General features: G+C 48.2%; 1 protein-coding gene across 4 annotated transcripts in view; it reads left to right on the top strand.

The window, feature by feature from the left end:
* Positions 1-15617: 15617 nt before the first annotated feature.
* MSI1 (musashi RNA binding protein 1) overlaps positions 15618-16594 on the top strand; it is a 28783-nt gene continuing 27806 nt past the window's right edge. For all 4 annotated transcript variants that reach the window (XM_005524426.3, XM_088064941.1, XM_005524425.3 and 1 more), the window contains exons 1-4: positions 15618-15825; positions 16086-16126; positions 16260-16341; positions 16455-16539. In XM_005524426.3, the coding sequence (XP_005524483.1) occupies positions 15767-15825; positions 16086-16126; positions 16260-16341; positions 16455-16539 (267 nt within the window). In that variant the 5' untranslated portion in view covers positions 15618-15766. The remainder of the gene's footprint in view (positions 15826-16085; positions 16127-16259; positions 16342-16454; positions 16540-16594) is intronic.

The raw sequence follows: 16594 nt of genomic DNA, 5'->3' as shown, positions 1-16594 counted from the left end.
CTGGACTGGAGCTCTAGCCAGTGGCCCAGGGTCCTGGGAGGCTTGTGCTGTTGTTGCAGAGGGGCTGACACCCATCTGCAGTCCTGCTACAGCCATTATGAGGCCAAATACAAATCTGGCCTATTGTTCTTAGTGCTGTTTTTCTTTGGTGAAATAGCAGTAAGCAGTCTGTGCTTTCAGACATGCTTTTGACTCAGCATGGCTGGGGTTGGATCCTCCGATGGCGTAAAGTAGCCCTGGCCCATCAGCTCACAGCATCACCTGTGACCCCCAAGTAGTGTTCCCAGCTCTGGCAGCTGTGGCTCGGCACTCGGGATCAGAGGAGCTGTATGGCCACGGGCTGAGGCTGTGGCCAGGCATTGGATCCTCTCCAGGTGCCACCAGGCCTGTCCATAGGGGTGGCCCCTGCATTCCAGGAGGTGGAGGGAGATATCCTGGGGCAGCTGAAGGCTGAGCCAAGCTGGGTTTGCTTTGCAGAGAGCTCCTGAGTTTGCACCGGGTTTGTGCTTGTTTGAAGGGCAGGGACTGCTGAGCTCAGGTGATTAACATAACAATCCCGGAGCTCTGCCTTCATCCTGCGGCTAAAGCCTGGTTTGCTCAATCCAATTTCCAGCCTCTGCCCTTTCTTTAGCAGGCTAATTACAGCGGCAGGACAGTGGAAATGACCTTCTTAAAGTCACAGTGCCCCTCATCTACTTACCTGTCAAAACACAGGAGATGGAACACTGTATCATTCAGCGAAATAACATGTTTAGATACAATGAGTGAATGTACCAAAGTGCAGAGCTCTTCCCTGAAGTTCCCAGAGGGAACTTGTGTGTTGTTACCAGTAGTGATGTGCATTTGTAAAGCTCTTTCTAAGGAAGGTCCACTGACCAGCAGTGCAACAGAGGTGCAGGTTCATTCAAATTTAAAGAGTAAGTGTGCACTATTACACTGATAAATGTGCAAATGCTATCACCTCACACAGAAACCTGTGAGGGCACTGGGCTGGAAAGCTTCTGCGGTGCTGGCTTCTCTCATTAGTCATCCTAGCCTCATTCTGTCTGTAATACGGAGTGCCTGGCTCCAGTGCAGTTCTGGTCTCCTCCTGCACAAACTTGGATGTGGCCTGTGGGCCCAGAGAATCTGTGAGTGCTCTGATGGTTGGTCCTGCAGGTACTACAGCCCTGGCATGGGCTGGAGCAGGAGCTTGTGTGTGGAGGCTGCCTGGGGGCTGGAGCTTCAGATGAAATGAAATGCAATCTGCAGGAAACCCTTGGGCTCAGCTCAGGATGCTGATGTGGCCTTTAAAGCAAAGGATGGGTGCTCCCAGTGTCCTTCCAAGGGTTTGTCCACTGGAGCAGAAACAAGTGACTTCCAAGGATGGCAGGGCTTGTTTCTGTTTGAACGTTCTGATCAGCTTTGTAAAGACCTGTGCTGTAGGTGGCCTTCATATTCTTGAAACTATATCAGCAGCCACACGAATCAGGCCATTCTCAGAGGATAACAGAAAATAAAAGTTTGTGCCTGACCAGTAGCTTGGCACAGGATTTTTCTGTTGTAGTCCTGTTGAAATTGTCAGAGATACCTTGTTAAGGCTAAGTTTTGCTTAAGATTGGCTTCATTTTGTGATTTTAGTACTCAAAAAGGAAGAGGCAGTCTCCTGGTTGCAGGAGGACCTGTGAGGTGAAGCCAGTCTAATTGGTGGAGCAGCCATAGCTAAACTGCTTCTGGAGCTGAAAGGATGGTTTTGCTATCTCTCCTGCTTGGAAAGGAAGAAATATGGTGAGCATTGTGAGGCTTAATGTAACAAAACAGGCCAGGAATAAAATTAACTGGATAGCTGATACAGATGTGTCAGTCACACTTTGCCCCAAAGCCACTGCTGATTGCTGAGATACCTGTCCCGTCAGGCATTGAGAAGAGGTAGCAAAACAATTTTCAATTCATGGCAGTCTTGGAGACCTGCTGCACACAGCAAATTTGATGCTGTGATAACTGACACTGTTTGTGACAGACAAATCTGTGGCTTGTGTAGTGAAGCAGTTCAGAAGTGCCTGCTGTCGCATACCAAGAGGTTGTGGAAATGGCACTTGCTAGGAAATATGTTGCAAGAGGATCCCAACTACCAAAGGCATCTACTGAAAGCCATAGGAGAGCAATGAGATATTTGAGAGTACTGGGAGATTTTTTCCCCCCCTGTTATTTTTCTTTCCAAAGGCATAAATGGTCTGATGCTATTGAAAGCTACAAAAAAGGGGATTCTTGAGAAACAAGGTGAAATCATGAAAACTAACACTCCAGCACTGAGATATAAACTAAACATATCTGAAAGAGAAGAAAACAATTACAGGAAAGGCTGTTACTAGCAAACTTCTGGGAGGAGGGCAAATGCATCCAGGGCAACAAGTCTAGGATAAATATAGGGAACAGTCTTGGAGGCATGACTTAGCCCATCCTTACTACAACAGCTTTTTCCTACATTTTGATGCTGGGAAGATAGTAACAGGAGTTGTTCTATCTCTAGCATGGAATGCAGGGCTGTAAGAAAACATTACAATTGCTTAGTCCTATGTAGAGTGATATGGCTTTCCAACAGGGCAGGGATTGTGTTTAGAACTATGCACAATAAGATGGACTCATCCATGTTACTGTTGTTGATGGAGAGCAGCTGGTTGCTTCAAGTGAGTCAGATATAATTTGAAATTATGCCTGGAATTATATGGAGTATTTAAAACCCTTAAGATAAAAACTGAAATAAATCTGTTACCCATAATGGAGGTGCACTATGAGAAGAGACAAGCTGAAGCACACAGGCAACATTTATTGAAAAGGAAAAAGAATGTCTCTTTAATAGGATTTTTTTGTTTGTTTGTATTTTCCTATGTGAGCTGTCCAGAGGAGATTTCCTTGTTGGAGAAAGGTCTTGCTGCTGCTGAAGGGCAGGGCTCTCGTGGGTTGTCACTGGTCAAGTGGTGACAGTAGGCAGCTTGGCAGAGTCTGCATGTGGACTTTGGAGTATTAAAAATCAGGGCAAGTGGTGTTAGCTCTTCTCCATGTGTGGTTAAATGCTTTCTCTGTAGCTGGTGCCAGGCACTGTTGCGGCCCACTGCTCACAAATGCCTTTGCCAGGTGGAGACCACGTCTGCTTTTAGTTGGAGTTAAGGACTAAATGAGACTTCATTTTCTGTGTCACTTCTAAATGATTCTTAGGCTCCTCTTTCAGGTAGGAAGTTTAGAAAATGGGATCCTATGACACTTTCAATGTGGGAATTCACCAATCTCTTTTTTCCCCTGGGCTCTGAAATACATGAATAACCTAAGTGTATGAGAGCTACCCTTTACCACAGCTATGTCAATGGAGGATCTTGTGTTTCCTTCAGATTTCACAGCACAGTAAGTGACTTGGATCAGACAGTCTCTCAGAGAGAAACCCCACCATGCAAATGCTGTTTTCAACATCCCACACAGTCCTCCAACAGAAGTCAGAGACCTCCTATTTGAGTTTGTATAGTAATTGGTTGCAGTGCCACTGTTTTAGTGCCATGGTGTCTACAAGCAGAGATCGTGCAGTCTAATTTTGTAATGAAGAATTATAATATAACAGTAGGCAGTGCTTCCTGCAAAAAATATCTCCTGTGTGTGGCTTTGTACAGGATAAACTGTCTGGCTTAAATATAGAAACAGTGTTCTTCTGTCAGGAACTCTAAAAGAAAATGCATTTGAGTTGGTGTTTGCTGGCAGTGCATTTGGTATGTCATTCACTTACCTATCTAAATTCCAAGTGTAGTAGTTAAATCAACATTAATTCATTCTCCTGTGATGCACTGGACTGATGGGAATCATTACACATTTGTGAGATGTGTGTTCCACATCACAGCATAGCAGTTGTCTATCAGGGTCTGGCTCGCCGGTATCCAGGGTCCCTTCTATACACTAGGCAGCGTGCTGAACTTCCTGCAACATTGGCTGTGCAATCTCCTGAGCTCCTGATTACTCCCTTTCTTTTTCACTCACAAGGACATTGAGTCAGCTACGTCTGTGGCAGGCTCTTAGTAAGGAAACTTCTGTTTGAAAAGTGCTATGTCTGGCAAAACAAGCAGTAGCTCTTGCGAGGTCCTTCCAAACAGGTTTCTCTCACTGCTGTCATTCCCCTTGCACATGCACCGTGCATCCCATACCCATCCCAGGATTTGCTTGCTTCCTTCTGGTGATTGACTCTGTTATTTTGGAGCACAGGCTTACAGAGCCAAGACAGAGGATCTCCAAGGGAAGTTTTAAATGTTCAATAAAAGAAGGAATGCAGGGAGAAAAGCAAGCATCGATTCGAATGGCATCATTCTCTTTCCTGCATCCCTTTGAGGTTCTCCTGTCTTCCCTGCCTGCGTGTGACCTCCCTCCTCTTCCAACCGGGCTCTTTCTTTTTTCAGTCTTCCTCCTGCCCCTCACCCTCCTCATTCATTGATCTCCCTTTAGGCTTTATTAGTAACTCTCCCTCCCACCCTTTCTCTCCCTCAGTTTTTCTGATTCTCTAACATGAGACAATTGAATGAGGCCAGACTCCTAAGCCGAAGCTGGGGGTGAGAGGGAAGAGGCGTTAAGATTTAATGATATTGCCTCTTTAAGGAATCCCTAATTCCTAACACCCATCTCCTCCCCCACCTGAGAACCAATTAAAACTCAATGAATTCAAGTGGAGGCTTTTGTGCATCACATGTGCTTGACTAACAAAGCCTTCTCCATGCTGGAATAAAAGCTTCTATTCAGCAGCCAGTTTGTTCTAATTCAAATCACTTCCACTCCAGCATCCTTTCCTTCCTTGCTGCTCCTGAGTTCCCAGGCTGGGCTGCCACCCGCACAGCCCTGCCCAGAGCTTCATGCTCCACCTTGCAGAGTCCTGCTTCGGTGATAGTGAAGCAGAGCATGGGAGATGACCTCCATATGGTTAACTGGGCAGTCCATGCTCATTGTGTCCCTGTTCCCAGGAGCCTCCTAGGCTGGGGATGAGCCCACGTGGTGCCCTGCAGGAACTCCAGCCCTGGGAGCTGTCTTGAAAGGATCTCTTGCTGTGCCCTTGGGAAACAGCTCCTGTGTGCAGAGTCCTCTAGGTGTAGACAGAAAATTACCTTGTCTATGGGCAGAGCTCAGCCTTCCTTGAAATGAGTGAAAACCCTCTCCTTTTCCTGTCACTGTAAAGGTCATGCAGATGTAGTGACATCCGAAGTAGCAGGGGAGCCCAAAAACACACATAGTCTTAGTGAGACCAAGTAGTTTGTACTTTCATCTTCCTCAGGGTATAAATTGCACTGCCTGGGAACCTGAGGGTAACTTCTGTCCTTTATTGTGGCCTGAAAGTGAGCTTGGATAAGGTCATCTGGGGGATAGAATACATTTCATGCTACTGAACTTCCAGATTTAAAAACCTTACTCTAAAGCTTTGCACTGCAGATCTGGAGCTTGGGAGACTTTAAGTAGGGAGGCAATTCTCTGTCCAGATGTTAGCCAGGTAATCTTCCAGGTATAAAACAGGCTCTGCTCAGAGCTTCTGCCTGTCCTTTACTGATCAGTGTTGCCTGAGCTGGTAGCAAAGCTGTGTGCATGACATTAACTGGGTTATCTTTTCTCTGTTCCTGCAGCCTTCTATTTGTAGAGATACTTTTGGATTTTTTTGCTCTTGTGAGAAGTCTCTGGTAGAAGCAGGTTGAGCACTTTGCTGTGATCGCAGTGAGGTTTTTACTCCCTCTAATCTCTCCTGGGAGTGAGCTCCAACATCGCAGGCCAGCTGCCAAGGAAGCTATCTGCTCTGCTCCAGAGCCTTGTTCTGGTGTATGGCAATTCCATTGCTCCTGAAACGTGGTTTTCTCAGGGAGTCATGAAGGAGATACCCAGCTCTTGGTTAGCTGGGACCTGTCCCACAAAGAGCTCTGGCAATTGAGATGAGCTCTTGGAAGCTTGGTTTCCTATTTCTAGAGGCACCAATGCTCAGAGGAGAGGTTTGGGTGTACAGGCAATTAGGGAAGTCTGACAACAGGAATACTGTGTTTTGAACTCATCTGTAGTTTGTTGTGCTGATAATTCTTCCTTCCACACTGCTTTACAGCTGTCCAGCATGGCAGGGAACAAGTGTTAACACACCTCAGGGTGTGTTGCAGTCTTCTAGTCAACTTTTAAGAAAGAAAGATTTGAACATCCTTTAGAGGTCCTGTTCCTTGCTATAGCTGTGATCTCTCACATCTTACCAACAGCCCCAAATCTGGCCATCAACTAGAGCTGAATATATTTTACTGTTCCCAAAAAGTATGTTTGGATTTGTACTTTTCTGTCTCACTCATGTGTTTATAGATTTGGACATGGAACCTTCCTTTGATGTCAAAACCCTCTTACTATTTTGTAAATTGGCACCAATTTTTCATCCAGATTTTTTTGCTTTAAGTTGGCAAAGTTGCTCTTGTTGCAGTGATGTGAAGAGTTTAAAAAAAATAAAATGCTGTGGAAGGATTTTCCCTTAGCAAACCCAGTCATATGTCTACATAAATGCAAAATAACAGGGACTATGACAGTATGCAAAATGCTTGGGGTGCTCAGAATAACACATCAATTGTAAAGAACTCTTCATTAAATGGCAAGTTAATTTCAGATAATGCCATGTGGTATCATGACAGCAGAATCTCTGTCCATCAGTATGATGAAGGGGAAGATCAGAATCAAAATCTGGTTTTCTGTCAAAAAAAATCTACTTTCCCTTGAGTTAGAGAGGGCTGATTATTTGGGGAAGATAAAAAGTATTTCCCTTTACAGCTTTGAGTTATTTTCCACAACATGTTCTCTCCAAAGGTCTGGAAACCTTTTTTTTCTCTCTCTCTCTTTCTTTTTTTTTTTTTTCTTTTTTTCTTGGTAGGGAGTAAACCCCTTGGTTTTCAAGTAGTGAAAGAGAATTTTCTTTGCCCATATCACCTGGCCAATTTGTGAGAAAGAGTTAGGAGCAGCACAACTTATGACTTTACTGAAGAGCTCGCTCCTCTGGAGCCTCCTGTGAAATGGAACAATTGTGTAGCAGTGCTCTAAGGCGGGGCCTGACAGTGCTGTTGCTGCTCACAGGACCTGGCATGGCTTTGTTGGTCCCTAGGCTTGTCTGTAATAAACTTGCTTAATTGAAGAGAGCAGAAGATCTGAGCTCCTGTGGTTGTGAGGCTCAGTGGGCAGAACAGCCCCTTCCTTCATGATGCAGCTGAACTCTCCCTGTGTCTAACACTGACCTTCGTCTCAGGGGCTCTGCACTTTGTTCCTGTTTCTTGTTAGTGAAATGAGTTTGATGGTCTTAGACTTACTAGTAAATGGTCTCTACTTCAAAACAAAGTGCAGTTAGTTTGGCAGGAGAGTCCCAGGTCTGACCTGAAACTAAATTACAGCTGACCCTGAGACAGTGAGGCCCCTCCAGGTCAGGGACAAGGGCATTGTCAGGACACTGGGAGCTTGCACTGTAATTAGCAGCAAAGGTATCAAATACCTCTGTTTCTAGCATTCCTGTCCTTAAAGCAACACAAGCATAAAATCTTAACATTTTTCCTACTGCAGCTTCACTACAAACAAACCAGAAGGGAAGTAAGGCTGAACAAACTTTCATTGATTTGCTTTTTCTCTGTAAATCCCTCCCCATCTTACACTGTCTCCCACAATTCCCTGTTCTCCCAGCATCTGGGAGTGAGTTTACCAGACACTGCATTGCTTTCAAGGCTCCAGAATGACCAACACATTTGAGCATGCTTTGCCTGACAGCAGGGGTGTGTAAGAGCAGCTTTTCTACTTCAGCAACTTGTTTTACCTCAGAGCTGCTCTACTAGCAACTGTCTGTTCTATTCACAGGTTTCTTCAAACACCAGAGAGGCCCTTTTAGATTCAACCTTAAAAAGGTGATTTAAATACACTTTCTGTTACAGGAACATTGTAACACTTGAGGGAGCAAAACACTCCTACTGGTTTCCGGGGTGTCCAGCAGAGTGCAAGTAAACAGAGGCCAGGACGTATTGCAGCTAAAAACCTAGAGAAGGTATAAATTACTGAGCCTTATGCTTTTGACCTGGTCACCTGTGCCACTAAAAAACCCAGACCCTGTGTGTGCACCATGGGACACCACGAGCTTGTTTTGCAGAAAATGCTGTGTGCTGAGAGCTTTCCCAGGCCTTCTTTGGAAGAGGAATGTTTACTCATTTCCAGCTTCTTGACTCAAACATTTAAAATCAGTGGGAAGTTTTGGAAGTCGCCTCACTTTTTCCATCCATCACAAGTGGGCAGTTTCCAAACTCCAAGGGTGTCTGTGAAGCAGTAAACCTGGTTACCTCCAGAAGGGAAAGGCTGGAGCAGGGTAGAACATACTGCACAGGGATTCCAAAAACACCCGTATAATCAGATTACAAGTCCAGTGAGTCAAGATGTCTTAAACCAGAGTATGATCCCTCTATTTCACGTGTAACTCATGAGAGTCCTTTCTTCTGTCTCTGAAAAGGCACTGGTCATTCCTGCACAAAGGAGTGTAGAATTGCTCGTTGAATAATTGGGAATATGGCAGGGAGATGGAACTAAAATCTTAAACACATTTTTGTCTGAGCCTTAAGCGTTTTTTAATGTTACTATAATAATGTTACTTTAATGTTTAATGTTACTATTCTCCATTTTGTTTCATGTATCTGACAGAAACTTTGAATTTTAGAGGTTAGTGTTTCATTCAAACTTTTACTGAAGGGATGGTTTCAATATACATTTCACACCTCCTCTGTGAGAGAGGTTTCCTGCTGCTCCTCCGTGTCCCTGCTTTTGAAGGAGTATCTCCATGTTATCTGTCTTAGCCTTGTGCTAAATAATGCCTTGGCCAGTTACTTCAGAGGGAGCTGGTCCATAGCTGTTGCAGTGCCTTGGCCACCAGCCAGCTGGGAGATGTGAGGAATACAGTTTGAGAATCACTACCTACTCCTGGTGGGAAAAGGGTCAGTGACTCAGCTTACTTTAGCTCATGGAACTGCACAGGCATGAGGTAGGTGGGGAAATTTCCTCTTGGAACCAAAAAAAAAAAAAAAGAGAAAAAAAAAAAAGAAAAAAAAAAAAGGCATAAGGACCCAAAGGTAGCAAAATCAGCCTTAAGGGAAATCCACAGCAGGCAAAGGCGTGAAAAGATAAATGCTTAAAGGCTGTGAAAAGTGAGAAAAAGATGGGCAAGAATGGACAAGTAGCAGCATGAGTGAAGTATTTCCCACTAGACTTTGAGCAGTACAGAATGAGAGCTTCTCTTCAGTTAGAGGTCAGCTTGCAGAGTGTGTGGGCAGGGGAATCGCTGTGTCTTGGGACCAAAGAACAGATTTTGCACCTTTTCTAGTTCCAGACATATTTAAAAGCTGGTGAAGTTTTCTGAAATTAGAGTATTTAGTAACAGCCATCTCATTTCACATTCCCTAGCCTGGAAGGATTGGGAGCCTGTAAGCCTGAGTAAAGATGTGCCCTGGGGTGAGGGAAGCCCTCCCTCTCTGGTGGACACCATTCCTTCTGCAGAGCATCTGTGCTGGGTGCACTGCTGTTGTAAAACAGTTCTAACACACATTGGGTGAGTTTGTGCCTTGCAGTAGCCTGTTCTACTGCAAACAGGAGAATGACCAGAAACTGACCACAAGTGCATCTGGACCCTGGCAGTCTCTTGCCTCCTTTCCCCTTCAGCAGGGAGGAGGCTCAGGCAAGAGTGACGTGTACAGAGCAGCTAAGCCTCTCCTGCAATCTGAGTATGGGAGCTTTGCCTGGGAAGACACTGGTGTCCATCTTGATTAGGATGTGATGCCTGATGTAAGTCATGTGACAAGTACAAACAAAATACCTTGGCAAAACCTTGAGGAACCAGGACAGGCTGAGCTGCTTAGGAAGATTTACAGTGTGTATTTCTGTCCTGTATACTTGCCTTGGTCTGAACCTTTCTCATCTCAGGAGCTCCGGCATGCACCCTGGATTTTAAAGCTACTCTTTTCTGTTCTTTCCTCCAAATAATCTGTAAACCTTCTCAATGTTGTGCTGTTAAGTTTAACAGTTACTTAGCCCCAGTTATTTTACACTATCATAGTACCTGAATGCTATAATGTCATCCTCTGAGAAGTGCTGTTGGGGTTTGTGGAACAGAGGTCCCATCATCTTAGATTAGAAAATAAGTCTTGAAGAAATGGGAGAGTTAAAAGCCAGTGCGAGTGCTATAGCAGAGGTAGGAAATCGATTATGTCCTGAAAGAAAGGGGATGAAGAAACAGCTTCTGCTTGCTCAGCTCCTGTTCATGTGTTGAGCCAAAAGTTCTCTGTTTGCTCCTCTGAGTGCTTCCTTCTGGTGCTGCTCTGGGACAATGCCAGGACCCAGATTTCTGCCTCCTGCAAGCATCTCAGCAGGGAATCCAGTCCTTCCCCTGAGTCCTGTTCTCCCCTTGTTCCTCTATTCTCTTGGACTCTACCTCCTTTGAGGCAGATTTTAGAGGTCTTTGACATGGTGCTGACTTCATCCCCAGATTAATAATTCACACATGCATCAGACCTGCAGAGGATGTGCAGGTCCACAGATAGTGCAGCATCACTGCCTGAGGAGCTGGTGCTGGAGGCCCAGCACACTGGGCAGCCAGGCACCAGCAGCGTCACTACAAGGAGATACTGGAAATGTTGTGTTGGCTGTGGTGGTGTTTTTTGGGCTCACCCTGCCCCTCTTCCACTGGGACACAGGATTTTATTTTAAATTCAGAACTTTAATACTTTTAAAAAATGTTAATACAGAAATCCTTTTTGTATAAGGTATTTGTATAAGGCAACTCTCAAACCTGACACAGAACTTTTTCTGTTACCACTCTTCACCCAGCTTTTTCCCAGACATCTCAGTCCTGGTCGTATTTGGTCAGCCCTGTCCCGTGCTGCACTCTTTCTTGCCCTGATATGAACCCACAGACCAAAGTCTTTAAATTCTCTGTTATTCCTCTTCTCTAGGCTCCATCTATGCAGGCAATGTGCAAGAACAAAATGGGATGTAATTACCAAACTGACGTTTAACTTATTCTTAAATATGCTCATGAATGGGAATTCCATGGCCTTCCTGGCTCCCCTCTCCCATCTTTAGCCATCTTCCATCTTATAGTTGCTAGTTTCCTCCTGATAGCTAACGTTTATCTCTTTCTGTGTCAACTAAACCTAGTGCCTTACCTTCACTGAGCACAAGAAACAATTTCATCAAGCTTCTTTAAAAGAGTCCAGCACATCTGGTGGATTTTGGTTGCATCTCTCTTTTATAATGGTGGGAAAATGAGTCCCTCTGTATCCCACCATGGGAAGCTCTGAGGTGAGTAGGGGAAGAATGGGAGGCAATGCTCTGCTTTCTCATCTGGGGAAGAGCCTCTTAACAGTGGATGTTCTAAGAAAAGTCCCTTTTCCATAGGAAATGAAGACTGGGAAGGGGTTAGGGGAAAGGATGGAGCAGAAAGCAGTAACTGATGGAAGGCTGGGACAAATGGTAACTAAGAGGTTAGAGGGAAGGCAGAGCTCAGGGCACTTTTGAGAAGAGAGGTCTTGTTTTTTGTATCTGTTGTTGCTTTCTGTCACTTTATATGCAATTTTTGGAGTATTAAAAAAATAAATTAATGGGAAATTAAAAATATTTCCATCTCCTTTTTGAGGAGGGGGGATCCTTTGCAGGTTACTGCAGAGAAGTGGCACCTGGGCTGGTGTGGTGCTGGGCACACTCCATGCATGGAACAGCTCTTGTGTTAGAGCTCAGCAGCCAGGGCTTCCTCCCTCATTTGCTGGACTGATTTAGATAGGATCATGGAGACTAGACGCCACGTAGTAGTTTTTAGTTTGTAGAGAGGGAGAATAGCAGGCAGGGCTCTCTGATTTTTCCCTTAGCCATCATTTCTAGGACAGCGGGTGGAAGCCTGCAATCTCCTACTGTCCTTCAGAGGCCTCTCTGGTTTTGCTATTTTATGCTGAATCCCTACACTGAATTTACTACACTGCAAGTTCTCTTGATGCTTTATATTTCATCCCCTGCACACTTCTTTCCCTTATTTTCCCTGTGAGGTTCCAATCCCTCTTGCTGCTTTGTGGTAATTGGGGTGGTCTCCTCCTCTTTCCTCCCTCACTCCTTTTCCAGTTATCCCAGTTGTTTCTGTTTACTCTTCCTATCCCACTTTCTCCTGCTCTTTATTAACACCTATGTTTCTCTTGCGTGCTACCCTGTTCCTCTACTGTATTCCCACCCATCCTGTTCTTCAATGTTCTGCACCATGTCAACAGTTTTCTACCTCATGAATCTTGCTCCCTGAGGTTTCTTATATGAAAACAAAACCTTGGTGCATTTGCAATCATTCATCTCTTCCTATTGCTGACTCTGTGCCTCCCTCCCACCTGAGTGGAATCAAAATAATTTAATTTCCTTAAATAGCTGCTCTGCCTCTGTGCCTGACTCCTGCCCCAAGCCAGCTCCTGCCAGGCAGGTGGTTGCTGGAGCAGTGGGTTCTCTTTGAGGTAGACACCCCTGACTGCCTCATGCATGGGCTAGCAAGGTTTTGCCATCAGCCTTTCCAGAGGGTCAGCATCCTTCCTAAAGCAGGCATGAGAACCACAGAAGCCACTGCCAGAGCCAGGCAATGCTGCCAGGCTGCCTACGGAGCCACAGTTAATACCTTTGAGGTTTGCATCTTCAGCCTCTCAATGCAAGTGTTACAAAAGTTATTTGAATTCCAGTTCAAATTTGTTTATTAACTGTCCAAACTAAATGAAAAGTGAAACTTTTCATAGTTCCTGACTGCCAAAACCTCCCAGCTAGAGACAGGTCTCCAAGACAATCTCTCCTTGAGGTTTATATGATGAGGGAGGAAAAGAGGCGGTTGCTCTCCCTGACCCTCCCCTAACCTCCACATTTTGGAACCTCCCTCTCACCATGAATAACTCCAGTGTCTGCCACTGGTGCTGGGCAGAGCTTTGCCAATCATCCTCCTCAGCAGGAAGTGGACATGATTTTGATAGTGTCACTCTACCACACATGAGACACTGAATAGCAGCAAGAAAACTGAGCAGTTTTGTTAATCTCGCTGGTGTTTGGCAACCTCTCAGCAGCAGCCACAGAGGCACTACAGCTGTCTGTCTGCAGCCCCAGGAATACAATGCTGCATTATTTTATATTCGGCAGATCATCTTTCCAATCATAAGGTCTGGAATGTTTTATATATTTACTTCTCTGTGAGGAAAGCTTCCTACTGTCACTAATCAGCAGATTTTTCAAGACCTACTGTCCTTTGCATTATAGAGATAAATGAATTGATACTTACAAAGCACTTTGGGGTCCTAAGGTGGAAGTACAAAATATCATGTGTATTATTGGGAAACAACCTCAGAATAAGTTACATGGTTGGTTACTGTGTCATTACCAGTGATGCAAGTCCAACCACATCCTCCATCCAAATCTTCCTGAAGGCTCAATTTTTTTTCCTTTGATCTTCACAGATGTTAACTCATATTGATCCTGTTCTCCCCTCCAATATTATTTTGGTGGAGAAAAACTGAATAAAATAATAAACATTAAAGACACAGTAAAGCATTTTAACAATGTCCCTCAGAGTGCTCAACCTGTAATGTCTTAAAAATAACATGCTTAAAATTATAGTAATGCACTGGTGGCAAACCAAGAGATATTATCCTTTAGTGAGTACAACACTGAGCTCTTGTTTGGTTTTTTTCCCCCTCTTTCTTGTTTTTAATTAGCATTAGTAGTGTGCCTAAGTTGGGCAATCATGGAACACAAAACCTGTGCCAGGTAACTTGAAATTGTTAGTTAGTTCCCCCTTTAAAGTATTTGCCCTCCAAATGAGAGAGAGCAGGTGTTGGGAAGGAGCAGAACATCAGTGAGATTGGGCAGTATGGCAGGTGGCTGTGGTGGCTCTGGTAGCCCAGCTTTGTCCAGGTTCCTCAGGACATGTAAGGGGAGATGGCTGGGATGCTGCCTCAGCACCGCTGCTTCCACTGGCTCTGCACTCCTGCCTGTCACAGCCAGCTGCAGTACCACCTCTGCATGTCATTATTTATATTTCCCTGCTGCAACAGCCCTGCTGCCTCTCAGGGCACCTCCACCCAAAGTGATGACTTGAGCCCTGTGGAATGAAGAGTGGGTTTGTCTGGAGAAGCAGCTCAGCCTGGACCGGTGGCAGCGGGAGCTGGGATGCTGCATTGCTCAGTTCCCAGTGGTGACTACCAAGCTTCTGGTGTTGAGCGTGTTGCTGGGCCCAAGCACGGGGCCAGGACACAGGATAGACTCCTGAACCAGCTCAGGAAATGGAGTGAGTGAATGGTGGTTTAGCAGAGCTAATGGCCAGAGGATGAATTTAACTCAGCGTTGCAGCCCATGTAACAGAAACACAATTGCAGAATATTGTTAAAACAAAGGTGTAGTGGTTCCTGTCCAGGAAGGAAAGGATGCATATTGGGACGTGGAAAAACAGTCATGAGAGAAGGGGAAGAAAGGTCAAATGAGGATGGCACCAACCTGAGCTGTCAATACCTTGCTTTAGGCAGTGAGAGGGCACAGGGGGGACCCATGCTGGAAGGAGCAGAGCCAGGGATGCCTGTGGGGAGTATTTGGTAATCAGAGGCATATGCCTGGAATCCAGTGATACCCTCTTGACATGAGAAGGTGTCACAGAACTGTCACCAGAAGTTTTTAGCACTGCACTGTTCTGATGCCACAGATGCAAACAAGTGCCTTCTCCCAGAGAGATGCTTGGTGCAGTCAGGCAAGGTTTCAGCTCTCCTCTTGACTCCAACTTTACAGGTATTTCATTTGTTCCTCGCTGAGCTCCTCCAGCCACCCAGGCTAGGTTGCCCAAGAGCAGAGGCGGAGTGCACAGACCTGCTCGAGAAGCAGCATGTGAATGAACTTGTGTGGCAGTGGAACTCGAATGGAGCTCGGCACGAGTCTGTCAGCCTGAATGAGCAAGAAACTGCGCGGTGCCTTGTGGACCAGCCTACCCCCTTCCCAGTGAGCCGCGGGCAGAGGAGAGCGGCTGGGCTGTGCATACCTGGTGCTGCGGGGCTCTACGGGGCTCCGCGGTGCCCAGCAGCAGCTCTGCCCCGAGTCCTGCAGCCTGGGCACTGCCTTGCGAGGCAGCAAGCGGCGAGGCCGGGGAGTCCCTGACCCCTGCAGGGTCCCCTTGGGCTGCCAGGGGGCACAGAGGTACCAGGGCTCCGGGAAGGCGCCTCAACTCCCCGCTGCCCGGTCAGGGTCCCGGGGGCGAGCAGGGCAGTCCTGGTCCCGACCTGGAAGCGCCCTCGGCGGCGGCGAAACGCCGGGAGGAACAGGGCCGGGGTCTCCGGGGTCCGCCGCAGCGAGCCCGAGCGCACCGGGCCGGGCCTGGCTCCATCGCCCTTTGTCCACCGCCCCGGGGCAGGTGCGGGCGGCGCGGCCGGGGACAAAGCGGCTGCGAGCTCCCAGGCTGCTCCTGCCGCCGCTGTGCCCGGGGTCGAGCGCTCTCCCCCAGCGCGGTGCGGGCGCGGCTCCCAGCACTCGGGCCCGGTGCCGCCGGCGGGTTTTATGCGCAGGGCGGCCGGCGGGCCGGCGGGGGTGGGAGGAGCCGGGCAGGTTGTGCCCGCCGGGCCCTCCTCCCTCGCTCCCTCCCCGCCCGGCGGAGAGGGGTCGGGGGAGGGGGCAGCATGGCCTGTCCGTCCGGCCCCTTTTCCAGCGCTCATCTGCCCCGGGAGTGCGGCGCCGCTCCTCGCAGGGAGAAGAGGTCCGAATGGAGACAGACGGCAGCCAGCCCGGCCTCGCCTCCCCGGACTCCCCGCACGACCCCTGGTACCTCCGCGGCGGGCTCCGCCGCCGCCCGCCCCCACCGCCCCCCCCGGTCCGGCCGTGGCCGCCCCCTCCCCCGGCCCCGGCCGCCCGGCCCGGGCAGGCGCGGCGGCGGCGGCAGCGGCGGCGGTGGTGCCGCTGCCAACATGGCCGCTCCGCGCCCTCCCCTCCCCGCGCGGCCCCGCCGCCGCCGCCGCCACCCCCGCGGGGTGCCGCGGCCCCCCGGCGCGGCCCCGCTCACGGCTCTCCCCTTCCTCCCGCAGCAAAATGTTCATCGGGGGACTGAGCTGGCAGACCACGCAAGGTGAGCGCCGCGGGGCCCCGCACCTGCCGCCGGGGCCGGGGGTGGCGGAGCTGGGGCTGAGCCCGGGGGGGGCGGCGGGGCCGGGCCGGACAGGGACAGGACGGGACACCCACGGTGGCTGCTGTGCTTGCAGAGGGCTTGCGGGAGTACTTCAGCCAGTTCGGCGAGGTGAAGGAGTGCCTGGTGATGCGGGACCCGCTGACAAAGAGATCCAGGTGAGAGGCCGGGCCCGCGCCTCCCTTCGCCCCCGCCGCGGCCCGGCCGCCACTTTAACCAACTTTCTCTCTTCTCTCCTCATCCCCTCTTCTGCCCGGGCTGCGGGGCTCAGGGGCTTCGGGTTCGTCACGTTCATGGACCAAGCTGGCGTCGACAAGGTCCTGGCCCAATCCAGACATGAACTGGACTCCAAGACGGTGAGATGACTTCTCTCATCTCAGGGGTGCATTTGCCGGCGGAATGGCTGTGCTC

Source organism: Pseudopodoces humilis, chromosome 20 (assembly GCF_049639895.1).
Source record: "Pseudopodoces humilis isolate 2021_Gansu_Grassland_sample_001 chromosome 20, ASM4963989v1, whole genome shotgun sequence".
Taxonomy (NCBI): domain Eukaryota; kingdom Metazoa; phylum Chordata; class Aves; order Passeriformes; family Paridae; genus Pseudopodoces; species Pseudopodoces humilis.
The sequence above is the reverse complement of the archived record's forward strand: the minus strand, read 5'-3'. Positions and strand labels throughout refer to the sequence as shown.